The sequence below is a fragment of the Chiloscyllium plagiosum genome, unplaced genomic scaffold (assembly GCF_037043375.1).
Source record: "Chiloscyllium plagiosum isolate Xiang-an unplaced genomic scaffold, Cpla_swu_hap1 HiC_scaffold_24, whole genome shotgun sequence".
Lineage (NCBI taxonomy): Eukaryota > Metazoa > Chordata > Chondrichthyes > Orectolobiformes > Hemiscylliidae > Chiloscyllium > Chiloscyllium plagiosum.
Genome location: NW_028270162.1, coordinates 639,169 through 666,374, shown reverse-complemented (window position 1 = coordinate 666,374; position 27,206 = coordinate 639,169). Strand labels below are relative to the sequence as shown.

General features: G+C 53.6%; 1 protein-coding gene across 9 annotated transcripts in view; it reads right to left on the bottom strand.

Moving 5' to 3' along the window:
- The window catches only part of ncor2 (nuclear receptor corepressor 2), a 418,107-nt gene that overhangs the window by 83,402 nt on the left and 307,499 nt on the right, over positions 1-27,206 (bottom strand). For 8 of the 9 annotated variants that reach the window (XM_087999801.1, XM_087999810.1, XM_087999806.1 and 5 more), the window contains exons 22-26: positions 25,620-25,755; positions 23,581-23,732; positions 20,556-20,667; positions 18,024-18,116; positions 16,022-16,125 (exon numbers count right to left, since the gene is read on the bottom strand). In XM_087999801.1, coding sequence (XP_087855927.1) covers positions 16,022-16,125; positions 18,024-18,116; positions 20,556-20,667; positions 23,581-23,732; positions 25,620-25,755 — 597 coding nt within the window. The remainder of the gene's footprint in view (positions 1-16,021; positions 16,126-18,023; positions 18,117-20,555; positions 20,668-23,580; positions 23,733-25,619; positions 25,756-27,206) is intronic. The other variant, XM_087999808.1, reaches the window with a different exon arrangement.

Here is a 27,206-nt window from a genome sequence, read left to right as displayed (position 1 = left end):
TCGGAGGGTCAGTGCTGAGGGAGTGGGCACTGTCGGAGGGTCAGTGCTGAGGGAGTGCCACACTGACGGAGGGTTAGTGCTGAGAGAGTGATGCACTGTCGGAGGGTCAGTGCTGAGGGAGTGCTGCACTGTCGGAGGGGCAGTGCTGAGGGAGTGCTGCACTGTCGGAGGGGCAGTGCTGAGAGAGCCATGCAGTGTCGGAGGGTCAGTGCTGAGGGAGTGGGCAATGTCAGAGGGTCAGTGCTGAATGAGTGGGCAATGTCAGAGGGTCAGTGCTGATGGAGTGCCGCACTGTCGGAGGGTCAGTGCTGAGAGAGCCATGCATTGCCAGACGGTCAGTGCTGAGTGAGTGGGCACTGTCAGAGGGTCAGTGCTGAGAGAGCCATGCACTGCCATATGGTCAGTGCTGAGGGAGTGGGCACTGTCAGAGGGTCAGTGCTCAGAGAGCCATGCACTGTCGGAGGGTCAGTGCTGAGGGAGTGCCACACTGTCGGAGGGTCAGTGCAGATGGAGTGATGCACAGTCGGAGGGTCATTGCTGATGGAGTGCTGTGCTGTTGGAGGGTCAGTGCTGAGGGAGTGATGCGCTATCAGAGGGTCAGTGCTCAGAGAGTGATGTACTGTCAGAGGGTCAGTGCTGAGAGAGTGATGCACTGTCGGGGGGTCAGTGCTGAGGGAGTGCTGCACTGTCGGAGTGTAAGTGCTGAGGGAGTGCCGCACTGTCGGAGGGTCAGTGCTGAGGGAGTGATGCGCTATCAGAGGGTCAGTGCTCAGAGAGTGCCGCACTGTCGGAGGGTCAGTGCTGAGAGAGCCATGCACTGCCAGACGGTCAGTGCTGAGGGAGTGGGCACTGTCAGAGGGTCAGTGCTGAGAGAGCCATGCACTGCCATGCGGTCAGTGCTGAGGGAGTGGGCACTGTCAGAGGGTCAGTGCTGAGAGAGCCATGCACTGTCAGAGGGTCAGTGCTGTGGGAGTGGCACTGTCAGAGGGTCAGTGCTGATGGAGTGCCGCACTGTCGGAGGGTCAGTGCTGAGAGAGCCATGCATTGCCAGACGGTCAGTGCTGAGGGAGTGGGCACTGTCAGAGGGTCAGTGCTGAGAGAGCCATGCACTGCCATATGGTCAGTGCTGAGGGAGTGGGCACTGTCAGAGGGTCAGTGCTCAGAGAGCCATGCACTGTCGGAGGGTCAGTGCTGAGGGAGTGCCACACTGTCGGAGGGTCAGTGCAGATGGAGTGATGCACAGTCGGAGGGTCATTGCTGATGGAGTGCTGTGCTGTTGGAGGGTCAGTGCTGAGGGAGTGATGCGCTATCAGAGGGTCAGTGCTCAGAGAGTGATGTACTGTCAGAGGGTCAGTGCTGAGAGAGTGATGCACTGTCGGGGGGTCAGTGCTGAGGGAGTGCTGCACTGTCGGAGTGTAAGTGCTGAGGGAGTGCCGCACTGTTGGAGGGTCAGTGCTGAGGGAGTGATGCGCTATCAGAGGGTCAGTGCTCAGAGAGTGATGCACTGTCAGAGGGTCAGTGCTGAGAGAGTGCAGCACTGTCGGAGGGTCAGTGCTGAGAGAGTGATGCACTATCGGAGGGTCAGTGCGCAGAGAGTGATGCACTGTCGGAGGTGTCAGTGCTGAGAGAGTTATGCACTGTCGGAGGGTCAGTGCTGCGAGAGTGCCGCACTGTCGGAGGGTCAGTGCTGAGAGAGTGATGCACTATCGGAGAGTCAGTGCTGAGAGAGTGATGCACTGTCGGAGGGTCAGTGCTGAGAGAGTGATGCACTGTCGGAGGGTCAGTGCTGAGAGAGTGATGCACTGTCAGAGGGTCAGTGCTGAGGGAGAGATGCACTGCCGGAGGGTCAGAGCTGAGGGAGAGACTCACTGTCAGAGGGTCAGTGCTGATGGAGTGCTGCGCTGTCGGAGGGTCAGTGCTGGGAGAGTCATGAACTGTTGGAGGGTCAGTGCTGAGGGAGTGATGTACCTGTCGGAGGGTCAGTGCTGAGGGAGTGATGCGCTATCAGAGGGTCAGTGCTCAGAGAATGATGTACTGTCGGAGGGTCAGTGCTGAGGGAGTGATGCACAGTCGGAGGGTCAGTGCTGATGAGTGCTGCGCTGTTGGAGGGTCAGTGCTGAGGGAGTGATGTGCTATCAGAGGGTCAGTGCTCAGAGAGTGATGCATTGTCAGAGGGTCAGTGCTGAGAGAGTGATGCACTGTCGGAGGGTCAGTGCTGAGGGAGTGCCGCACTGTCGGAGGGTCAGTGCTGAGGGAGTGGGCACTGTCGGAGGGTCAGTGCTGATGGAGTGCCGCACTGTCGGAGGGTCAGTGCTGAGAGAGCCATGCACTGCCAGACGGTCAGTGCTGAGGGAGTGGGCACTGTCAGAGGGTCAGTGCTGAGAGAGCCATGCACTGCCATATGATCAGTGCTGAGGGAGTGGGCACTGTCAGAGGGTCAGTGGTGAGAGAGCCATGCACTGTCAGAGGGTCAGTGCTGAGGGAGTGGGCACTGACGGAGGGTCAGTGCTGATGGAGTCCTGTGCTGTTGGAGGGTCAGTGCTGAGGGAGTGATGTGCTGTTGGAGGGTCAGTGTTGAGAGAGTGATGCACTGTTGGAGGGTCACTGCTGAGGGAGTGCCGCACAGTCGGAGGGTCAGTGCTGATGAGTTCTGCGCTGTTGCAGGGTCAGTGCTGAGGGAATGATGCGCTATCAGAGGGTCAGTGCTCAGAGAGTGATGCACTGTCGGAGGGTCAGTGCTAAGGGAGTCCCGCACTGTCGGAGGGTAAGTGCTGAGGGAGTGCCGCACTGTCGGAGGGTCAGTGCTAAGGGAGCGATGCGCTATCAGAGGGTCAGTGCTCAGAGATTGATGCACTGTCAGAGGGTCAGTGCTGAGAGAGTGCCGCACTGTCGGAGGGTCAGTGCTGAGAGAGTGATGCACTATCGGAGGGTCAGTGCTGAGAGAGTGATGCACTGTCGGAGGGTCAGTGCTGAGAGAGTGATGCACAGTTGGAGGGTCAGTGCTGAGGGAGAGATGTACCTGTCGGAGGGTCAGTGCTGAGGGAGAGATGTACCTGTCGGAAGGTCAGTGCAGAGGGAGAGTTGCACTGCCGGAGGGTCAGAGCTGAGGGAGAGACTCGCTGTCAGAGGGTCAGTGCTGATGGAGTGCTGCGCTGTCGGAGGGTCAGTGCTGGGAGAGTCATGAACTGTCGGAGGGTCAGTGCTGAGGGAGTGATGCACTGTCGGAGGGTCAGTGCTGAGGGAGTGATGCGCTATCAGAGGGTCAGTGCTGAGAGAGTGATGCACTGTCGGAGGGTCAATGCTGAGGGAGTGCCGCACTGTCGGAGGGTCAGTGCTGAGGGAGTGGGCACTGACGGAGGGTCAGTGTTGAGCAAGTGTCGCACTGTCGGGGGGTCAGTGCTGAGGGAGTGCCGCACTGTCGGAGGGTCAGTGCTGAGGGAGTGCCGCACTGTCGGAGGGTCAGTGCTGAGGGAGTGCCGCACTGTCGGAGGGTCAGTGCTGAGGGAGTGCCGCACTGTCGGATGGTCAGTGCTGAGGGAGTGCCGCACTGTCGGAAGGTCAGTGCTGAGGGAGTGCTGCACTGTCGGAGGGTCAGTGCTGAGGGAGTGCCGCTCTGTCGGAGGGTCAGTGCTGAGGGAGTGCCGAACTGTCGGAGGGTCAGTGCGCGGAGAATCATGCACTGTCGGAGGGTCAGTGCTAAGAGAGCCATGCAATGCCAGACGGTCAGTGCTGAGGGAGTGGGCACTGTCAGAGGGTCAGTGGGATGCACTGTCGGAGGGTCAGTGCTGAGGGAGTGATGTGCTGTTGGAGGGTCAGTGTTGAGAGAGTGATGCACTGTTGGAGGGTCAGTGCTGAGGGAGAGACTCGCTGTCAGAGGGTCAGTGCTGATGGAGTGCTGCGCTGTCGGAGGGTCAGTGCTGGGAGAGTCATGAACTGTCGGAGGGTCAGTGCTGAGGGAGTGATGCACTGTCGGAGGGTCAGTGCTGAGGGAGTGATGCGCTATCAGAGGGTCAGTGCTGAGAGAGTGATGCACTGTCGGAGGGTCAATGCTGAGGGAGTGCCGCACTGTCGGAGGGTCAGTGCTGAGGGAGTGGGCACTGACGGAGGGTCAGTGTTGAGCAAGTGTCGCACTGTCGGGGGGTCAGTGCTGAGGGAGTGCCGCACTGTCGGAGGGTCAGTGCTGAGGGAGTGCCGCACTGTCGGAGGGTCAGTGCTGAGGGAGTGCCGCACTGTCGGAGGGTCAGTGCTGAGGGAGTGCCGCACTGTCGGATGGTCAGTGCTGAGGGAGTGCCGCACTGTCGGAGGGTCAGTGCTGAGGGAGTGCCGCACTGTCGGAGGGTCAGTGCTGAGGGAGTGCCGCTCTGTCGGAGGGTCAGTGCTGAGGGAGTGCCGAACTGTCGGAGGGTCAGTGCGCGGAGAATCATGCACTGTCGGAGGGTCAGTGCTGAGAGAGCCATGCAATGCCAGACAGTCAGTGCTGAGGGAGTGGGCACTGTCAGAGGGTCAGTGGGATGCACTGTCGGAGGGTCAGTGCTGAGGGAGTGATGTGCTGTTGGAGGGTCAGTGTTGAGAGAGTGATGCACTGTTGGAGGGTCAGTGCTGAGGGAGTGCCGCACTGTCGGAGGGTTAGTGCTGAGGGAGCGCTGCACTGTCGGACGGTCAGTGCTGAGGGAGTGATGCACTGTTGGAGGGTCAGTGCTGAGAGAGTGATGCACTGTCGGAGGGTCAGTGCTAAGGGAGTCCCGCACTGTCGGAGGGTCAGTGCTGAGGGAGCGATGCGCTATCAGAGGGTCAGCGCTCAGAGATTGATGCACTGTCAGAGGGTCAGTGCTGAGAGAGTGCCGCACTGTCGGAGGGTCAGTGCTGAGAGAGTGATGCACTATCGGAGGGTCAGTGCTGAGAGAGTGATGCACAGTTGGAGGGTCAGTGCTGAGGGAGAGATGTACCTGTCGGAGGGTCAGTGCTGAGGGAGAGATGTACCTGTCGGAAGGTCAGTGCAGAGGGAGAGTTGCACTGCCGGAGGGTCAGAGCTGCGGGAGAGACTCGCTGTCAGAGGGTCAGTGCTGGGAGAGTCATGAACTGTCGGAGGGTCAGTGCTGAGGGAGTGATGCACTGTCGGAGGGTCAGTGCTGAGGGAGTGCCGCACTGTCGGAGGGTCAGTGCTGAGGGAGTGCCGCACTGTCGGATGGTCAGTGCTGAGGGAGTGCCGCACTGTCGGAGGGCCAGTGCTGAGGGAGTGCTGCACTGTCGGAGGGTCAGTGCTGAGGGAGTGCCGCTCTGTCGGAGGGTCAGTGCTGAGGGAGTGCCGCACTGTTGGAGGGTCAGTGCTGAGGGAGTGCCGCACTGTCGGAGGGTCAGTGCGCGGAGAATCATGCACTGTCGGAAGGTCAGTGCTGAGAGAGCCATGCAATGCCAGACGGTCAGTGCTGAGGGAGTGGGCACTGTCGGAGGGTCAGTGGGATGCACTATTGGAGGGTCAGTGCTGATGGAGTGCTGTGCTGTTGGAGGGTCAGTGCTGAGGGAGTGATGTGCTGTTGGAGGGTCAGTGTTGAGAAAGTGATGCACTGTCGGAGGGTTAGTGCTGAGGGAGCGCCGCACTGGCTGACGGTCAGTGCTGAGGGAGTGATGCACTGTTGGAGGGTCAGTGTTCAGAGAGTGATGCGCTGTCGGAGGAATAGTGCTGAGGGAGTGATGCACTGTCGGAGGGTCAGTGCTGAGGGCGTTTCCACTGTCCTCGGGTCAGTGCTGACGGAATGATGCACTGTCAGAGGTTCAGTGCTGAGGGAGTGCTGCACTGTCAGAGGGGCAGTGCTGAGAGAGTGATGTACTGTCGGGGGGTCAGTGCTGAAGGAGTGGGCACTGTCGAAGGGTCAGTACTGATGGAGTGATGCACAGTCGGAGGGTCAGTGCTGATGGAGTGCTGTGCTGTTGGAGGGTCAGTGCTGAAGGAGTGATGTGCTGTTGGAGGGTCAGTGTTGAGAGAGTGATGCACTGTTGGAGGGTCAGTGCTGAGGGAGAGACTCGCTGTCAGAGGGTCAGTGCTGGGAGAGTCATGAACTGTCAGAGGGTCAGTGCTGAGGGAGTGATGCACTGTCGGAGGGTCAGTGCTGAGGGAGTGCCGCACTGTCGGAGGGTCAGTGCTGAGGGAGTGCCGCACTGTCGGATGGTCAGTGCTGAGGGAGTGCTGCACTGTCGGAGGGTCCGTGCTGAGGGAGTGCCGCTCTGTCGGAGGGTCAGTGCTGAGGGAGTGCCGCACTGTCGGAGGGTCAGTGCGCGGAGAATCATGCACTGTCGGAGGGTCAGTGTTCAGAGAGTGATGCGCTGTCGGAGGGTTAGTGCTGAGGGAGTGATGCACTGTCGGAGGGTCAGTGCTGAGGGAGTGCCGCTCTGTCGGAGGGTCAGTGCTGAGGGAGTGCCGCACTGTCGGAGGGTCAGTGCGCGGAGAATCATGCACTGTCGGAGGGTCAGTGTTCAGAGAGTGATGCGTTTTCGGAGGGTTAGTGCTGAGGGAGTGATGCACTGTCGGAGGGTCAGTGCTGAGGGTGTGATGCACTGTCGGAGGGTCAGTGCTGAGGGAGTGCCGCTCTGTCGGAGGGTCAGTGCTGAGGGAGTGCCGCACTGTCGGAGGGTCAGTGCGCGGAGAATCATGCACTGTCGGAGGGTCAGTGTTCAGAGAGTGATGCGCTGTCGGAGGGTTAGTGCTGAGGGAGTGATGCACTGTCGGAGGGTCAGTGCTGAGGGAGTGCCGCTCTGTCGGAGGGTCAGTGCTGAGGGTGTGCCGCACTGTCGGAGGGTCAGTGCGCGGAGAATCATGCACTGTCGGAGGGTCAGTGTTCAGAGAGTGATGCGCTGTCGGAGGGTTAGTGCTGAGGGAGTGATGCACTGTCGGAGGGTCAGTGCTGAGGGAGTGATGCACTGTCGGAGGGTCAGTGCTGAGGGAGTGCCGCACTGTCGGAGGGTCAGTGCTGAGGGAGTGCCGCACTGTTAGAGGGGCAGTGCTGAGAGAGTGATGCCCTGTCGGAGGGTCAGTGCTGAGGGAGTGGGCACTGTCGGAGGGTCAGTGCTGAGGGTGTGATGTTCTGTCGGAGGATCTGTGCTGAGGGAGTGATGCACTGTCGGAGGGTCAGTACTGAGGGAGTGCCGCCCTGTCGGAGGGTCAGTGCTGAGGGAGTGCCGCACTGTCGGAGGGTCAGTGCTGAGAGAACCATGCACTGTCAGAGGGTCAGTGATAAGGGAGTGGGCACTGTCGGAGGGTCAGTGTAATGCACCGTCGGATCGTCAGTGCTCAGGGAATGATGCACAGTCAGAGGGTCAGTGCTGATGGAGTGCTGCGCTGTTGGAGGGTCAGTGCTGAGGAAGTGATGTGCTGTTGGAGTGTCAGTGCTGAGAGAGTGATGCACAGTCAGAGGGTCAGTGCTAAGGGAGTGCCGCACTGTTGGAGGGTCAGTCCTGAGGGAGTGCCACATTGTCGGAGGGTCAGTGCTGATGGAGTGCCGCAATGTTGGAGGGTCAATGCTGCGAGAGTGATGCACTGTCGGAGGGTCAGTGCTGAGGGAGTGCCGCACTGTCGGAGGGTCAATGCTGATGGAGTGCCGCATTGTTGGAGGGTCAGTGCTGAGGGAGTGATGCGCTGTCGGAGGGTCAGTGCTGAAGGCGTGATACGCTGTCGGAGGGTCAGTGCTGAGGGAGTGCCGCACTGTCGGATGGTCAATACTGAGGGAGTGCCGCACTGTCGGAGGGTCAGTGCTGAGGGTGTGATGAACCTGTCGGAAGGTCAGCGCAGAGGGAGAGCTGCGCTGTCGGAGGGTCAGTGCTGAGGGAGTGCCGCACTGTCGGAGGGTCAGTGCTGAGGGAGTGCCGCACTGTCGGAGGGTCAGTGCTGAGGGTGTGCTGCACTGTCGGAGGATCAGTGCTGAGGGTGTGCCGCACTGTCGGAGTGTCAGTGCTGAGGGAGTGCCGCACTGTCGGAGGATCAGTGCTGAGGGAGTGCCGCACTGTCGGAGGGTCAGTGCTGATGGAGTGCCGCACTGTCGGAGGCTCAGCGCTGAGGGGGTGATGCGCTGTTGGAGGGTCAGTGCTGAGGGAGTGCCGCACTGTCGGAGGGTCAGTGCTGATGGAGTGCCGCACTGTCGGAGGCTCAGCGCTGAGGGTGTGCTGCACTGTCGGAGCATCAGTGCTGAGGGTATGCCGCACTGTCGGAGTGTCAGTGCTGAGGGAGTGCCGCACTGTCGGAGGATCAGTGCTGAGGGAGTGTCTCACTGTCGGAGGGTCAGTGCTGAGGGAGTGTCTCACTGTCAGAGCGTCAGTGCTGAGGGAGTGGGCACTGTCTGAGGGTGAGTGCCGAGAGAGTGATGTGCTGTTTGAGGGTCAGTGCTGAGACAGTGATGCACTGTCGGAGGGTCAAATTGCTGAGGAAGTGATACATTCTTTGATGGTCAGTATAGATGGACTGATAAAGTGGCGGAGGGTCAGTGCTGAGGCAGTGCCGCACTGTTGGAGGGTCAGTGCTGAGGGAGTGATTCGCTGTCGGAGTGTCAGTGCTGAGGGAGTGATTCGCTGTCGGAGTGTCAGTGCTGAGGGAGTGCCGCACTGTCGGATGGTCAGTGCTGAGGGAGTGCCGCACTGTCGGATGGTCAGTGCTGAGGGAGTGCCGCACTGTCGGATGGTCAGTGCTGAGGGAGTGCCGCACAGTCGGATGGTCAGTGCTGAGGCAGTGCCGCACTGTTGGAGGGTCAGTGCTGAGGGAGTGGGCACTGTCGGAGGCTCAGTGCTGAGGGAGTGATGCGTTACCGGGCGGTCAGTTCTAAGGGAGTGCCACATTGTCGGAGGGTCAGTGCTGAGGGAGTGACATATTGTCGGATGGTCAGTGCTGAGGGAGTGCCGCGCTGTCGGAGGGTCAGTGCTGAGGGAGTGCCGCACTGTCAGAGCGTTAGTGTTGAGAGAGTGATGCGCTGTCGGAGGGTCAGTGCTGAGGGAGTGGTGCGCTGTCGGAGGGTCAGTGCTGAGGGAGTGCCGCGCTGTCGGAGGGTCAGTGCTGAGGCAGTGCCGCACTGTTGGAGGGTCAGTGCTGAGGGAGTGCCGCACTGTCAGAGTGTCAGTGCTGAGAGAGCCATGCACTGCCAGACGGTCAGTGATAAGGGAGTGGGCACTGTCAGAGGGTCTGTGTGATGCACCGTCGGATCGTCAGTGCTGAGGGAATGATGCACAGTCGGAGGGTCAGTGCTGATGGAGTGCTGCGCTGTTGGAGGGTCAGTGCTGAGGGAGTGATGTGCTGTTGGAGTGTCAGTGCTGAGAGAGTGCCGCACTGTTGGAGGGTCAGTCCTGAGGGAGTGCCACATTGTCGGAGGGTCAGTGCTGAGGGAGTGATTCGCTGTCGGAGTGTCAGTGCTGAGGGAGTGCCGCACTGTTGGAGGGTCAGTCCTGAGGGAGTGCCACATTGTCGGAAGGTCAGTGCTGAGAGAGTCATGCCCTGTCGGAGGGTCAGTGCTGACAGAGTCAGGCCCTGTCGGAGGTTCAGTGCTGAGACAGTGATGCAATGTTGGAGAGTCAAATTGCAGATGAAGTGATACATTGTTGGATGGTCAGTATAGACGGACTGATAAAGTGGCGGATGGTCAGTGCTGAGGCAGTGCCGCACTGTCGGACGGTCAGTGCTGATGGAGTGCCGCACTGTCGGAGTGTCAGTGCTGAGGGAGTGGGTACTGTTGGAGGGTCAGTGCTGAGAGAGTCATGCTCTGTCGGAGGGTCAAATTGCTGAGGAAGTGATACATTGTTGGATGATCAGTATAGACGGACTGATAAAGTGGCGGAGGGTCAGTGCTGAAGCAGTGCCGCATTGTCGGATGGTCAGTGCTGAGGGAGTGCCGCACTGTCGGAGGGTCCGTCTGGATGGAGTGATACAGTGTCAGAGGGTCAGTGCTGAGGAAGCCGCACTGATGGAGAGTCAATCCTGAGAGAGTGATGCACTGTCAGAAGGTCAGTGATGAGGGAGTGATACACTGTTGGATGGCCAGTATGGACGGAAGTGATAAAGTGTCGTAGAGTCAATACTGAGGGAGTGCCGCACTGTCAGAGGGTCAGTGTTGAGAGTGCCGCACTGTCAGAGGGTCAGTGCTGAGAGAGTGCCGCACTGTCAGAGGGTCAGTGCTGAGAGAGTGATGCACTGTCAAAGGGTCAGTGCTGAGAGAGTGCCGCACTGTCAGAGGATCAGTGCTAAGAGAGTGCCGCACTGTTGGAGGGTTGTACTAAGGGAGCAATATACTGTCAAAGGGTCAGTGCTGAGAGTGTTGCACTGTTGCAGAGTGAGTACGAGCGGAGTGATACTGAGGGACAGGAATGGTTGTTACAGGATCTAGGATTTAGATATTTCCGTAAGAACAGAGAAGATGGTAAAAAGAGGGGAAGGTGTGGCATTGTAAGTCAAGGACAATATTACGGTGGCAGAAAGGACGTTTGAGGACTTGCCCACTGGTGTAGTATTGGCTGCGGTTAGAAACAGGAAAGGAGAAGTCACCCTGTTGGGAGTTTTCTATAGGCCTCTGAATTGTTCCAGAGATGTAGAGCAAAGGATTGCAAATATGATCCTGCAGGAGAGTGAGAGTAACAGGGTATTTGTTATGGGAGACTTTAACTTTCCAAATATTGACCGGAAGTTTTAGTTTGCGTATTTTAGATGGGTCAGATTTTGTCAAATGTATGTAGGAGGGTTTCCTGACACAGTATGCAGACAGGCCAACAAGAGGGGAATGAACCTGGCCAGGTGTTAGATTTGGAAGTGGGTGAGCACTTTGGTGATAGTGACTATAGTATGATTGTTTACTTTAGCGATAGAATGGGACAGGTATATACCACAGGGCAAAATTTATAGCTGGGTGAAAGGCAATTATGATGCAATTAGGCAAGATTTAGGATGCATAGGATGGGGAAGAAAACTGCAGGGGATGGACACAATTGAAATGTGGAGCTTATTCGAGGAACAGCTACTACGTGTCCTCGATAAGTATGTATCTGTCAGGCAGGGAGGAAGGGGTCGAGCGAGGGAGCTGTGGTTTACTAAAGAAGTTGAATCTCACGTCAAGAGGAGGAAGAAGGCTTATGTCAGGATGAGATGTGAAGGTTCAGTTTGGGCACTTGAGAGTTACAAGTAAGTCAGAAAAGACCTAAAGAGAGAGCTAAGAAGAGCCAGGAGGAGACATGAGAAGTCGTTGACGGATAGGATCAAGGAAAACCCTAAAGCTTTCTATAGGTATATCAGGAATAAAAGGATGACTAGAGTAAGATTAGGGCCAATCAAGGACAGTAGTGGGAAGTTGTGCGTGGCACCAGAGGAGACAGGGGAAGTGCTAAATGAATATTCTTCATCAGTATTCACATTGGAAAAAGACAATGCTGTCGAGGAGAATACTGAGATACAGGATTGAGGTTCAGAAGGAGGAGGTGTTAGCAATTCTGGAAAGTGTTGAAAATAGATAAGTCCCCTGGGCCAGGTGGGATTTATCCTAGGATTCGCTGGGAAGCCAGAGAGTAGATTGTAGAGCCTTTGGCTTTGATCTTTATGTCGTCACTGTCTACAGGAATAGTGCCAGAAGTCTGGAGGAAAGCAAATGTTGTCCCCTTGTTCAAGAAGGGGAGTAGAGACAACCCTGGTAATTATAGACCAGTGAGTCTTACTTCAGCTATGGGTAAAGTGTTGGAAAAGGTTATAAGAGATAAAATTTATAACAATCTAGACAGCAATGAGTTGATTAGGGACAGTCAACACGCTTTTGAGAAGGTTAGGTTGTGCCTTACAAACCTTATTGAGTTCTTTAAGAAGATGACCAAACAGGTGGATGAGGGTAAAGTGGTTGATGTGGTGTATATGGACTTCAGTAAGGCATTTGATAAGGTTCCCCACGGTAGGGGATTGAGGGTTATTTAGTGGTTTGGATCAGAAATTGGCTAGCTGAAAGAAGAGGGTGTTAGTTGATGGGATATGTTCATCCTGGAGTTCAGTTACTAATGGTGTACCGCAAGGATCTGTTTTGGGTCCACTGCTGTTGTCATCTTTATAAATCACGTGGATGAGGGTGTAGAGGATGAGTTAGTAAATTTGCGGATGACACAAAGGTCGGTGGAGTTGTGGATAGTGTGGAAGGATGTTGCAGGTTACAGAGGGACATAGATAAGCTGCAGAGCTGGGCTGAGAAGTGGCACGTGGAGTTTAATGTGGAAAAAAGTATGATTCACTTTGGAAGGAGCAACAGGAATGCAGAGTACTGGGCTAATGGTAAGATTCTTGGTTGTATAGATGAGCAGAGAGATCTCGGTGTCCAGGTACATAGATCCTTGAAAGTTGCTATTCAGGTTGACAGGGTTGTTAAAAAGGCATCCAGTGTGTTAGCTTTTATTGGTAGAGGAATTAAGTTTTGGAGCCACGAGATCATGCTGCAGTTGTACAAAACTCTGGTGCGGCCGCACTTGGAGTATTGCTTCCAGTTCTGGTCACCGCATTATAGGAAGGAGGTGGCAGCTTTGGAAAGGGTGCAGAGGAGATTTACTAGGATGTTGCCTGATATGGAGGGAAGGTCTTACGAGAAAAGGCTGAGGGACTTGGGGCTGTTTTCATTAGAGAGAAGAAGGTTGAGAGGTGACTTAATAGAGACATATCAGATAATCAGAGGGTTAGGTAGGGTGGACAGGGAGAGCCTTTTTCCTCAGATGATGATGGCTAGCACAATGGGACATAGCTTAAAAATGAGGGGTGATAGATGTAGGACAGATGTCAGAGGTAGTTTCTTCACTCAAAGTAATAGGGGCGTGGAATGCCCTGCTTACAACAGTAGTAGACTCACCAACTTTAAGGGCATTTAAATGGTCATTGGATGGACATATGGATAATAATGGAGTGGTGTCGGTTAGATAGGCTTCAGATTGGTTTCACAGGTTGGCACAACATCGAGGGCTGAAGTGTCTGTACTGTACTGTAATGTTCAATGCTCTAGCGCCACTCTGTTACAGAGGGAGTGACGCGTTGTCGGAGGGTCAGTGCTGAGGAAGCACCGCACTGTCGGAGGGTCAGTGCTGAGGGAGCGCCGCACTGTCGGAGGGTCAGTGCTGAGGGAGCACCGCACTGTCGGAGGGTCAGTGCTGAGGGAGCACCGCACTGTCGGAGGGTCAGTGCTGAGGGAGTGCTGCACTGTCAGAGGGTGAGTGCTGAGGGAGTGCCGCACTGTCAGAGGGTCAATGCTGAGGGAGCACCGAACTGTCCGAGGGTCAGTGCTGAGGGAGCACCGCACTGTCAGAGGGTCAATGCTGAGGGAGCACCGCACTGTCAGAGGGTCAGTGCTGAGGGAGTGCCGCACTGTCAGAGGGTCAGTGCTGAGGGAGTGCCGCACTGTCAGAGGGTCAGTGCTGAGGGAGTGCCGCACTGTCAGAGGGTCAATGCTGAGGGAGCACCGCACTGTCGGAGGGTCAGTGCTGAGGGAGTGACGCGCTGTCGGAGGGTCAGTGCTGAGGGAGTGACATGCTGTCGGAGGGTCAGTACTGAGGGAGTGACGCGCTGTCGGAGGGTCAGCGCTGAGGGAGTGACATGCTGTCGGAGGGTCAGTGCTGAGGGAGTGACATGCTGTCGGAGGGTCAGTGCTGAGGGAGTGACGCGCTGTCGGAGGGTCAGTGCTGAGGGAGTGACGCGCTGTCAGAGGGTCAGTGCTGAGGGAGTGACATGCTGTCGGAGGGTCAGAGCTGAGGGAGTGCTGCACTGTTGGAGGGTCAGTGCTGAGACAGTGATGCACTGTCAGAGGGTCAGTACTGTCTTACAAATGTTATACTTCAGGTGTTAAACCGAGGTGCCTGTCAGGCTAATGTAAACCATTTTCTGGCACAATTTATAAGATCTCAGTGTACTGTTCTTTCCTTATTATTTGTTATATCACATTATTTGCTCATTCTTCGGGTGTGCTCTCAGGCTGCTTGAGGCATTTGATGGGCAGTAATTCACTGCTTCATCTCTGACATCACAAAATATTTCCAGATATTTCATTGGCTCATTGGAGATGGTTGTGATCTGGAATAGTGCTATATAAAGCATTTGTCTTTTTTATTATTTTTCTGGTTATAGAGATGTACAGCATGGAAACAGGCCCTTCAGTTCAACTCGTCCATGCCGACTAGGTATCCTACAGAAATCTAGCCCCATTTGCCAGCACTTCGCCCATGTCTCTCTAAACCCTTCCTGTTCATATACCCATCCAGATGCCTTTTAAATGTTGTAATTGTACCATCCTCCACCACTTCCTCTGGCAGCTCATTCCACACATGCATCATCCTCTGTGTGAAATAGCTGCTCCTTAGGTCCCTTTTATATCTTTCCCCTCTCACCCTAAACCTACGCTCTCTAGTTCTGGACTACCCCAACACAGGGAAAAGACCTTGCCTATTTAAACCTATCCATGACCCTCATGATTTTATAAACATCTATAAGTTCAACCCTCGGTCTCCGACTTTCCAGGGAAAATAGCCCCAGCCAATTCAGCTTCTCCCAATAGCTCAAATCCTCCACCCTGGGACCATCCTTGCAAACCTTTTCTGAACGCTTTCAAGTTTCACAAAATCCCTCTTCTGTCATGGAGACCAGAATTGCACACAATATTCCAAAAGTGGCCTCACTAATGTCCCGTACAGCCGCAACATGACTTCCCAACTCCTGTACTCAGTACTCTGAGGAGAAAGTGAGGTCTGCAGATGCTGGAGATCAGAGCTGAAAATGTGTTGCTGGAAGAGCGCAGCAGGTCAGGCAGCATCAAAGGAGCAGGAGAATCGACGTTTCGGGCATAAGCCCTTCTTCAGGAGCCCTTCCTGAAGAAGGGCTTATGCCCGAAATGTCGATTCTCCTGTTCCCTGGATGCTGCCTGACCTGCTGCGCTCTTCCAGCAACACATTTTCTACTCAGTACTCTGACCAATAAAGAATGATCGAGCACAGGAAGAGGCTAGTCCCTCCTTGGGTGCTTGTTTCAGCATTACTGCTTTACTCTGTCAATTGATTTGGAATCATCACTGGCTTTCTTGGGAGTTCAGCTCCATTTTTGACTAACAGGGTGACCTGGAAGTTACTGAACTGTTCGGACACTCTCTGAATGAGGCAGGGTGTTTTTTTACCAAGGGGAGTGGGACTTCAGGGAAATGTGGCCAACTGTTTTAATTGGACTGTAATCCACTCGGTAATTACAAAACGTCAGGTGATTTCAGAAAGTTGGCCAAGCAAAGCTTTTAAGGGTAGAAGTAATGGGGCTTTACTGCCATTAATTGTCAGAAAACCAGATGTGGCAGATGCTGTTTGGATGGAGGTCTCGCAATCCTTTCAGGACTTGATTTCTGTTTCACACACCCAGAGAGAGTCACAAGGAAGAAAATGTCAAAAGCTGCACTATGGCTGCGGCTCTCTCTGATTTTCTTCGGTGATGTACTTGGAAACCTGATAAAATTTCCAGATCACCATATTTCAATTTCTTTGTTAAACCTCAAAAGTTGAACTGTGATCACTGTCCATAGAGTTGGAAACAACTTGATTTTCATCCAAACTGAAATCTCGTTTGGAGACCTTCCAACAGTCTACAGGTGTCAGCAATCTGATAACATCAGCAAGAAACAACGAGAGTTCGTCAGATTCAATGCTTTGTTTTTCAGACCAAGGGTGTTTTTCTTACCCTTTTCAAAAAGATCATCTCTGTCGAGGCTTTGCTGTCTTTTTTGTCTTTTGTGTAGTTGATGTACTGTCTTTCGGATTAAAAGCGAGTATAGTTCTAATTCAGGATTATAGATTACGCATTAAATGCTTACACAGTTGATTTTTTAGGAATTTGCTTTGTTTTATAATAAATGGATTATTTTGAGATTATTAAAGGAAGCTGGACAATAGCATAAAAGGAAATAATTTTGCCATCAGTGATTGAATCTAGAATTACAATTAAAAGCGTGACTGGTGAAGCGGGCGGAGGTTCATTTTCAACAGATTCCCTCATTGTGATCTGAACAGAGATTACCTGAGTGATTGAGCCTCGGTAGGAAGCTGCTGATTCCAAAGGAAATCTTGCTCCAGGGGTCCCTCGTGTGATGCTTCCAGGTTGAACCAGGCACAGGGGTGAAGCTGCGAAGACAGGACAACCTTCATAGACCAATTACAGAGAAACAGACACACAGAAAGCTCAACGTGTTTAATTACAAAAACCTGGAAGTGAAATGAAAGAACCTAATGCTTTGACGGGCCCCATGCCATGACAAGCAGTCTCCTGCTTCAACAGTGGGGTTTCAGGAGAGTACACTGACAGAGGGTCAGTGCTGAGGGAGTGATGCACTGTCGGAGGGTCAGTACTGAGGGAGTGCCGCACTGCCGGAGGGTCAGTGCTGAGGGTGTGCCGCACTGTCGGAGGGTCAGTGCTGAGGGAGTGCTGCACTGTCGGAGGGTCAGTGCTGAGGGAGTGCCGCACTGTCGGAGGGTCAGTGCTGAGGGAGTGCCGCACTGCCGGAGGGTCAGTGCTGAGGGTGTGCCGCACTGTCAGAGGGTCAGTGCTGAGGGAGTGCCACACTGTCAGAGGGTCAGTGCTAAGGGAGTGCCACACTGCCGGAGGGTCAGTGCTGAGGGTGTGCCGCACCGCGAGAGGATCAGAACTGAGGGTGTGCCGCACTGCCAGAGGGTCAGTGCTGAGGGTGTGCCACACTGTCGGAACGCCAGTGCTGAGGGAGTAGGCACTATCAGAGAGTCAGTGCTGAGGGAGAGCCGCACTGTTGGAGGGTCAGTGCTGAGGGAGTGCCGCACTGTCGGAGGGTCAGTGCTGAGGGAGTGCCACACTGTCGGAACGCCAGTGCTGAGGGAGTAGGCACTATCAGAGAGTTAGTGCTGAGGGAGTGCCGCACTGTAAGAGGGTCAGTGCTGAGGGAGTGCCGCACTGTCGGAGGGTCAGTGCTGAGGGAGTGCCGCACTGACAGAGGGTCAGTGCTGAGGGAGTGCCACACTGTCAGAGGGTCAGTGCTAAGGGAGTGCCACACTGCCGGAGGGTCAGTGCTGAGGGTGTGCCGCACCGCGAGAGGATCAGAACTGAGGGTGTGCCGCACTGCCAGAGGGTCAGTGCTGAGGGTGTGCCACACTGTTGGAGGGTCAGTGCTGAGGGGGTGCCGCACTGTCGGAGGGTCAGTGCTGAGGGAGTGCCACACTGTCGGAACGCCAGTGCTGAGGGAGTAGGCACTATCAGAGAGTCAGTGCTGAGGGAGTGCCGCACTGACAGAGGGTCAGTGCTGAGGGAGTGCCACACTGTCAGAGGGTCAGTGCTAAGGGAGTGCCGCACTGTCGGAGGGTCAGTGCTGAGGGAGTGCCGCACTGACAGAGGATCAGTGCTGAGGGAGTTCCACACTGTCAGAGGGTCAGTGCTAAGGGAGTGCCGCACTGTCGGAGGGTCAGTGCTGAGGGAGTGCCGCACTGTCGGAGGGTCAGTGCTGAGGGAGTGTCACACTGTCGGAGGGTCAGTGCTGAGGGAGTGCCGCACTGTCGGAGGGTCAGTGCTGAGGGAGTGCCACACTGTCGGAGGGTCAGTGCTGAGGGAGTGCCGCACTGACAGAGGGTCAGTGCTGAGGGAGTGCCACACTGTCAGAGGGTCAGTGCTGAGGGAGTGCCGCACTGACAGAGGGTCAGTGCTGAGGGAGTTCCACACTGTCAGAGGGTCAGTGCTAAGGGAGTGCCGCACTGTCGGAGGGTCAGTGCTGAGGGAGTGCCGCACTGTCGGAGGGTCAGTGCTGAGGGAGTGTCACACTGTCGGAGGGTCAGTGCTGAGGGAGTGCCGCACTGTCGGAGGGTCAGTGCTGAGGGAGTGCCACACTGTCGGAGGGTCAGTGCTGAGGGAGTGCCGCACTGACAGAGGGTCAGTGCTGAGGGAGTGCCACACTGTCAGAGGGTCAGTGCTGAGGGAGTGCCGCACTGACAGAGGGTCAGTGCTGAGGGAGTGCCGCACTGTCAGAGGGTCAGTTCTGGGAGAGCACTGTCTGATTCCATACCTGTGCTGATGAAGTTGTTATCAACTGTCTGTGTTCCTCTGCTATCTGGTGGGCTGTTCTGTGACACTGGCGATAATTGCTCCTGTTTCATTGCTGTAAATGGCATGGCAACACAACAGTGACAATCCATTGAATAAACTCAGAAGGAGCAACAATAATGTCATGCTGGTAACCTACAGTAACTCAACGACTCTTTCACTAACCCTACAGTAACTCACTAAACAAACAACTCTCTCACTAATCCATTGACTCGGTCACTAAAGTCACTCACTAACCCAGCCAGGCTCTCACGAACCCATATTAACTCACATTGTCAATAATTCTCTCACCAACCCAGACTAACTCACTAACCAACAACTCTCCCACAAACTGAGCAACTCACTTACAAATCTACAGCAACTCACAAACCTATCTACTCTCTCGGTAATGACAAAGACAGAAAAACAAGGAGCAGGAGTAGGACATTTGGCCCTTCAAGTCTGGTTCCCCCAATTCAATAGGATTTTGATTAATCATCCAGTTCAGTCTCCTGTTCCCACGTTCTCCCCACTCCCTTTGATCTCTTTAGTCCTAACAACTCTATCAAGCTCCTTTTTGAAAACATGCATTGTTTTGGCCTCAGTTGCTTTTTGTTGCAGAAAATTCCATAGCCTCACCACTCAATGGGTGAAGACATTTTTCTTCATCTTAGTCCTAAAAGGCCTACCCTGTATCATTAAACTGTGACCCACAGCCTGGACTCCCCTACCATTGGGAACATCCTTCCTCCATCTACCTTGACTAATCCTGTTAGAATTTGATAAGTTTCTGTGAGGTTGTCCCCCTCATTCTTCAGAAACTCCAGTGGAAACAAAATTAACTGATTCAACCCCTCCTCATACATCAGTCCTCTTATCCTAGAAATGTATTTGATAAACTTTTGCTGTACTCCCCTGCTTTGGTAAGAACATCCTTCCTCAGATAAGGAGGCCAAACCTGCACACAATATTCCAGGCTTGGTCTCACCAAGGTCCAGACAATTATCAGTCCTCAATTCCATCAATTTCCTCATTTCTTTTCATACGGATTTCCTTTAGTTCCTCTCTCTCACTAACTCTTTGTCCCTAAATATTTCTGGATTGTTATTTGTGAACAGAACCAAAGTATATGTTTAATTGGTGAGTCATTTATTCAAAATTGTAAATTTCCCAGCTTCTGACTCTTGGACCAACATTTGTCTTCACCAATTTTTTTTTTCTCTTCAGACGTGTATAAAAGCTTTTACAGTTGGGTTTTAATGTTCCCCACAAGCTTAGACTTGTACTCCGTTTTCCCTTTCTCAATCAATTCCTTTCTCCTCCTTTGCTGAATTTGAACCTGCTCCCATTCCCCACGTTCTCCAATTTGTATCCAGTCTCCTTGGATCTAATATTGTCTTGAATGTGCCTTGTAAGCCAAGTAACTCATTAACCCAGTGACTCTCCCATTAACCCACACTAACTGCTCTCTCTAACTCACTGAAGGTTTGAGAATTTATCCTTTTGACTGCAACATTCTAATGTCACTGTGTGATGTGGTGGGTGGTGGTGAGAGAGAGCTAACAGTGAAACACAGAGCTGATAGTCTCCTGTCAGTTTGGGCTAGTTATTGTCTGGTGCTATTTGGAGGAGAGACAGCATCTGAGGAGCAGGAAAGTCGACGTTTCGGGCAAAAGCCCTTCATTAGGAATTTCTGATGAAGGGCTTTTGCCCGAAACATCAATTCTCCTGCTCCTCGGATGCTGCCTAATCCCTTGTGCTTTTCCAGCACCACACTCTTAACTTTAATCTCCAGCATCTGCAGTACTCACTTTTACCCGCTATTTGGAGGAGTTGAGCTTGTGAACAGTTTGAATCTGAACAGGATCAGTTTGGCTTTGTTATAGTAAAGCATAGAGTGAGGTTAATGAATCTATTCTCCACTGGTGGGGTGGGGTGGGGGAGGTCTGCCTGATCCTCTTCCCCCTCCCCCAGAGGATCCACTGGGACCTCAGCAACTTCCACTTCAGGGTGGAGTGAGATATGTGTCTAGAATAAAAATGGTGCACTTCCTCATCCTAAACTGGATGTGGAACTGGGAACATTCCCTGTCCCAGACATTGTTGGGTAAACTGCATACTTTAAGAGATGGATGTGATGTTTTTGTTCACTAAGCTGCATGAGGGCATGGAGCAAAGATGGATAAACGGAGATGAGATAGGAATCAGGTAATATCCAATTAATGTCAGAATGGGCTTTTGGGGCTGAAAGGACTCCTCCTATCTCTGTGGACCAGGTGTAGGGGCTAACTGCACACTTCCCCCTCCCCTTGAACAGGATGTAAGAGCTAAATGCCATCCTCCCTGTGGTACAGGATGGTGGGGCTGATGTAGGAGTGAACTGCTCTCGCTGTGGAGCAGGATGGAGGAGCTGAATGGGCACTGTTTCGAAGCAGCTTTGACTGACATGGAATCGTCTTGCCATACGTTTCCTGTTTCTAATTCCATCAGTCGGTCCGTTCATTCCCAGCACCTACCCTCTCTGGACGGATCCACTGACCACTGCAGGCCAATGGGCAGTGTCGTCTGGTGACCCTGACCGCGCTCTGGTCCATAAGCAGCTGTGTTGAGCAATGGGATCGCAGCTCCCTGAGACGGGGAAAAAAGAGAGTCATAGATGGGTCAAAACTCCCAGGCCCAAGACAGAACCAATCCTGCCCTTTACAGTAGGATATCATGATGGCCCACCCACCCATCCGTCCAAGATCTCAGCCCCTCCGTCCGTGGGTCACATTGCTATAACCCTGGTCCCCTGTCCTAGGGATGACCTCCCATCATCAACCAAGTTCCTGTTTAGGGGCTAACACTCTCCCTCACAATCCCAGCCCTATCCTCGAGGAGATCACTCCCCTCCCCTTCACAATCCCAGCCCTATCCGTGAGACGATCACTCCCCCCCTCACAATCCCAGCCCTATCCTCGATGAGATCACTCCCCCCCCCCTCACAATCCCAGCCCTATCCTCGACGAGATCACTCCCCCACCGCCCCCCCCCCACAATCCCAGCCCTATCCTCGAGGAGATCACTCCACTGCCCCTCACAATCCCAGCCCTATCCTCGAGGAGATCACTCCCCTCCCCCTCACAATCCCAGCCCTATCTTCGACGAGATCACTCCCACCCGCCCCGCCCCCCACAATCCCAGCCCTATCCTCGAGGAGATCACTCCTATCCCCCTCACAATCACAGCCCTATCCTCGAGGCGATCACTCCCTCCCCCTCACAATCCCAGCCCTATCCTCGAGGCAATCACTCCCTCCCCCTCACAATCTCAGCCCTATCCTCAAGGAGATCACTCCCCTCCCCCTCACAAACCCAGCCCTATCCTCGAGGCGATCACTCCTCCCCTCACAATCCCAGCCCTATCCTCGATGAGATCACTCCACCCCTCACAATCCCAGCCCTATCCTCGACGAGATCACTCTCCACCCCCTCACAATCCCAGCCCTATCCTCGAGGAGATCACTCCCCCTCCTCACAATCCCAGCCCTATCCTCGAGGCGATCACTCCTCCCCCTACAATCACAGCCCTATCCTCGAGGCGATCATTTCCCTCCTCACAATCACAGCCCTATCCTCGAGGAGATCACTCCCCCCCCTCACAATCCCAGCCCTATCCTCGAGGAGATCACTCCCCTCCCCTTCACAATCTCAGCCCTATCCTCGAGGAGATCACTCCCCTCCCGCTCACAATCCCAGCCCTATCCGCGAGACGATCACTCCCTCCCCCTCACAATCCCAGCCCTATCCTCGAGGCGATCACTCCCTCCCCCTCACAATCTCAGCCCTATCCTCAAGGAGATCACTCCCCTCCCCCTCACAATCCCAGCCCTATCCTCGAGGCGATCACTCCTCCCCTCACAATCCCAGCCCTATCCTCGATGAGATCACTCCCCCCCTCACAATCCCAGCCCTATCCTCGATGAGATCACTCCCCCCCCCCTCACAATCCTAGCCCTATCCTCGAGGAGATCACTCCCCCTCCTCACAATCCCAGCCCTATCCTCGAGGCGATCACTCCTCCCCCTACAATCCCAGCCCTATCCTCGAGATCACTCCCAACCCCCCTCACAATCCCAGCCCTATCCTCGACGAGATCACTCTCCACCCCCTCACAATCCCAGCCCTATCCTCGAGGAGATCACTCCCCCTCCTCACAATCCCAGCCCTATCCTCGACGAGATCACTCTCCACCCCCTCACAATCCCAGCCCTATCCTCGAGGAGATCACTCCCCCTCCTCACAATCCCAGCCCTATCCTCGAGGCGATCACTCCTCCCCCTACAATCACAGCCCTATCCTCGAGGAGATCACTCCCCCCCCTCACAATCCCAGCCCTATCCTCGAGGAGATCACTCCCCTCCCCTTCACAATCTCAGCCCTATCCTCGAGGAGATCACTCCCCTCCCCCTCACAATCCCAGCCCTATCCGCGAGACGATCACTCCCCCCCTCACAATCCAAGCCCTATCCTCGATGAGATCACTCCCCCCCCCTCACAATCCCAGCCCTATCCTCGACGAGATCACTCCCCCCCCGCCCCCCCCCCCCACAATCCCAGCCCTATCCTCGAGGAGATCACTCCACTGCCCCTCACAATCCCAGCCCTATCCTCGAGGAGATCACTCCCCTCCCCCTCACAATCCCAGCCCTATCTTCGACGAGATCACTCCCACCCGCCCCACCCCCCACAATCCCAGCCCTATCCTCGAGGAGATCACTCCTATCCCCCTCACAATCACAGCCCTATCCTCGAGGCGATTACTCCCTCCCCCTCACAAACCCAGCCCTATCCTCGAGGCGATCACTCCCTCCCCCTCACAATCTCAGCCCTATCCTCAAGGAGATCACTCCCCTCCCCCTCACAATCCCAGCCCTATCCTCGAGGCGATCACTCCTCCCCTCACAATCCCAGCCCTATCCTCGATGAGATCACTCCCCCCCTCACAATCCCAGCCCTATCCTCGATGAGATCACTCCCCCCCCCTCACAATCCTAGCCCTATCCTCGAGGAGATCACTCCCCCTCCTCACAATCCCAGCCCTATCCTCGAGGCGATCACTCCTCCCCCTACAATCCCAGCCCTATCCTCGAGGAGATCACTCCCACCCCCCCTCACAATCCCAGCCCTATCCTCGACGAGATCACTCTCCACCCCCTCACAATCCCAGCCCTATCCTCGAGGAGATCACTCCCCCTCCTCACAATCCCAGCCCTATCCTCGACGAGATCACTCTCCACCCCCTCACAATCCCAGCCCTATCCTCGAGGAGATCACTCCCCCTCCTCACAATCCCAGCCCTATCCTCGAGGCGATCACTCCTCCCCCTACAATCACAGCCCTATCCTCGAGGCGATCATTCCCCTCCTCACAATCACAGCCCTATCCTCGAGGAGATCACTCCCCCTCCTCACAATCCCAGCCCTATCCTCGAGGCGATCACTCCCCTCCCCTCACAATTTCTTTGGGGAGATAGTCACCCCACCCTCACTAGTCCCTTTACCTGAGTGATGGGGTCTTGACATTCAGCTCCAGTCTGCTGCCTGGATGTTGGAATGAGGGGTGGGGGTCCTGTGATGTAATGTGTTCGCTCTGATTGAGAGGGCCATTTACCCTCATACACACTGATCGGGACTTGGTGACTCAGCTGGAAATCTGATATGAGGAACAATATTTAAATAAGGCTGTCAGAAACAAGAGGGGAACAGTTTTCACACTTAGATCAATTCAGTGATGTCTTATTTCAAAAAAGCCTAGAGGATTTTTAAAGCTTGCCGGCTCTTGCCATCCTGACTCACAAATATATCACCTTTCTTTCACTGTCACTGGATCAAAGTTGTGGAATTCCCTCCCTAAGAACACTGTGGTTCTCCTATAGAACATGGACTGCACCGGTTCAAGAAGGCATCTCAACAGCAACCTGGAGCAGCACACTGGCTTAATGGTTAGCACTGCTACCTCACAGCGCCAGAGACCCAGGTTCGAATCCACTTTTGGATGACTGTGCGGAGATTGCACATTCTCCCCATGTCTGTGTGGGTTTCCTCCAGGTGCTCTGGTTTCTTCCCACAATCCAAAGATGTGCAGGTTAACTGGATTGGCCATAGGAAATTGTCCATAATCAGAGAGTCAAACAGACCTTTTGGTTCAACTCGTCCATGCCAACCAGATCTCCTAACCTAATCTAGTCCCATTTGCCAGCACTTGGATCATATCCCTCTAAATCCTTCCTATTCATATACCCATCCAGATGCCTTTTAAATACTGTAATTGTACCAGCCTCCACCACTTCCTCTGGCAGCTCATTCCATACACATACCACCGTCTGCATAAGTCCCTTTTAAATTTGTTTCCCTCTCACCCTAAACCTATGCCCTTTAGTTCTGGACTCCCCCACTCCAGGGAAAAGACATTGTCTATTTATCCTATCCACGCCCCTCATGCTCTCATAAACCTCTATAAGGTCACCCCTCAGCCTTCGACGCTCCAGGGAAAACAGCCCCAGCCTATTCAGCCTCTCCCTATAGCTCAAACCCTCCAACCCTGGCAACATCCTTGTAAATCTTTTCTGAACCTTTCCAAGTTTCACAACATCCTTCCAATAGGAGGGAGACCAGAATTGCACACAATATTCCAACAGTGGCCTAACTAATGTCCTATACAGCTGCAACATGACCTCCCAACACCTCAATGCTCAGACCAATAAAGGATAACATACCAAATGCCTTCTTCACTATCTTGTCTATCTGCATCCCCACTTTCAAGGAACTATGAACCTGCACTCTAAGGTCTCTTTGTTCAGCAACACTCCCAAGACCTTATCATTAAGTGTAAAACTCCTGTCCTGATTTGCCTTTTCAAAATACAACACCTCACATTTATTTAAATTAAACTCCATCTGCCATTCCTTGGCCCATTGGCCCATCTGATCAAGATCACGTTGTACTTGTCCAGTGAGGAGCAGGCTAGGTGGATTAGCCATAGGAATAGCAGTGTTACAGGTAGAGGGTGGATCTGCGTAGGATCCTCTTCGTGGGGTCGGTGTAAACTCGATGGTCTGCTTTCACATAATAAGATTCTATGATTCCCGAAGGAAGGAGATGACAGCTTGCAATATTCCAACAAGAGTGAGAGTCAGTGATATTTTCATCTAAATTCCAGCATCATCCTTAGGATCACAACTGCCCTGAGTCAGCTCAGACTCAAAACTGATTCAGTATCAAAACTTGCCTGAGGGAGGAGGTGGCTGTACCATGATGTCTCAAGGAAGATGCTACTTAAGGAGCTTTGATGAGCTACTGCAGATGTATACATTACTGCGACTATAAGGTCATGGCAGAGGGAGTGAACAGTGGGGCTCCCTCAGCACTGTCCTGCCGATAATGTGGCACTCCCTCAGTGCTGAACCTCTGATGGCACCACCTCAGTATGAGGTATGAGCTGCAGCCGAATACAGAGTGTAAAATAACTCTGTTCCTGAATACTTTTCAAGACAGTCGTTCACTTCCTGCAGCTCGCTGACCTAGTGGCGTTCACACTTACCTGAAACTTCTTTGGGCAGGCTCTTGTTTCTGCTGAGAGAACTAGATCTCTCCCAGCTCTCTCTTTCTAACTGGAGTAGCCTGTGATGATTCTTCCACCTTCCATCGCCCTGGGGTGATTCATATAGTGCAGGGGTCTGGAAAAGTAAATGCTGGGTGAGACATTGGGATTCAGATTTCATTCTCTTTTCACGCAGGGAAATGCCTATGAAATTAAACTTCTCGACTTAATGAACAGTCATGAATTATCCAGCGTTATCCTGACATGGTGATCCTGGCAAACAAGACAAAAAATCTAAAGAGGGGACATGAGAGCAGACTGGTAGCTAAAGTAAAAGTAAATCCAAATCTTCCACTGGCTTATAAATAGCAACAAGGTGATGAAAGGAGTAGAGAGGTCACCTAGAGACCAAACAGGGATTTACATATGGACACAGGCAGCATAGCTGAGCTATTCAACATACTTGGAATCTTTTATTTTGTACTCATTTTGGGTCTTGGAGAGGCCATCTTTAGGCCCATCCCTAACTGCCCTCAGAGAAGATGGTGAAGATGCTGACAGAGGAGCTAAGTTACTCACTGGCAACTTGTGAAATTGAAAAGGATTGGATTCTGTGTATTCTGTAAGTTTGATAAAATGACCAGGAATGGGTGGGATGTGAGATAAAGTGGAAGGTGGTAAAAACAAGGACTGCAGATGCTGGAAACTAGATTCTAGATTAGAGTGACGTTGGAAAAGCACAGCAGATCAGGCAGCATCTGAGGAGCAGGAAAATCGTTGTTTCGGGCAAAAGCCCTTTATCAGGTATAGAGGCAGGGAGCCCCCGGAGTGGAGATCTCTCCCCCACTTCAGGCACTCTGCCTCTATTCCTGATAAAGGGCTCCTGCCCGAAAAGACGATTTTCCTGCTCCTCGGATGCTGCCTGACCTGCTGTGCTTTTCCAGCACCACTCTGATCTAGAAAATGGAAGGTGATGACCTGCCTTTTTCCAGGAGTGGGGCACAGATGCACAGGCTGCCCAGCTGAGAAAGACCTTTGGTGGCTCTTCTCCTGAAGCCAAGCCCCTGGGAGAGAGTGGTCCCACCATCCAGAGCTACTGACCAGAGTGTGGCAAGATATTCACTCAACAGGGCCATTGTAGGGGTAGTGGCTGGGGTGGAAGAGCAGCTCCAGGATTTTGAAGAACTCAAGAGCAGGGACATGATGTGTGGGGCAGTTCTTTGGTTGGGCGTCTTGGGGAGAGGGAGGAGGGAGTGTCAGATGGATAGGCAAGGAGTGACTCCCAACAATAGTTACTGTTGGATGTCCAGGGCTTTGGTCAGGCATTGATTGCCAATAGTCGATGGACCATTCCCTGGCAATGAGCATTGGGTAGCAGCTTCCAGGCCCTTGATCGTCACTAAGGGTTTCACCTGGCAGTGGGGCACAAAGGTTAACTAAAGGCCTTCTCGCCCAGAGCTAAATTCTGATAGAATATGGGAAGGTGACGGCATTTGGAACACCACCATCACCCAAATTAAATACCCTTCCCATTCCAGGAGCGCAAGTCTCCATCGAATAATCTGAATCAACATTAACAGACATTTC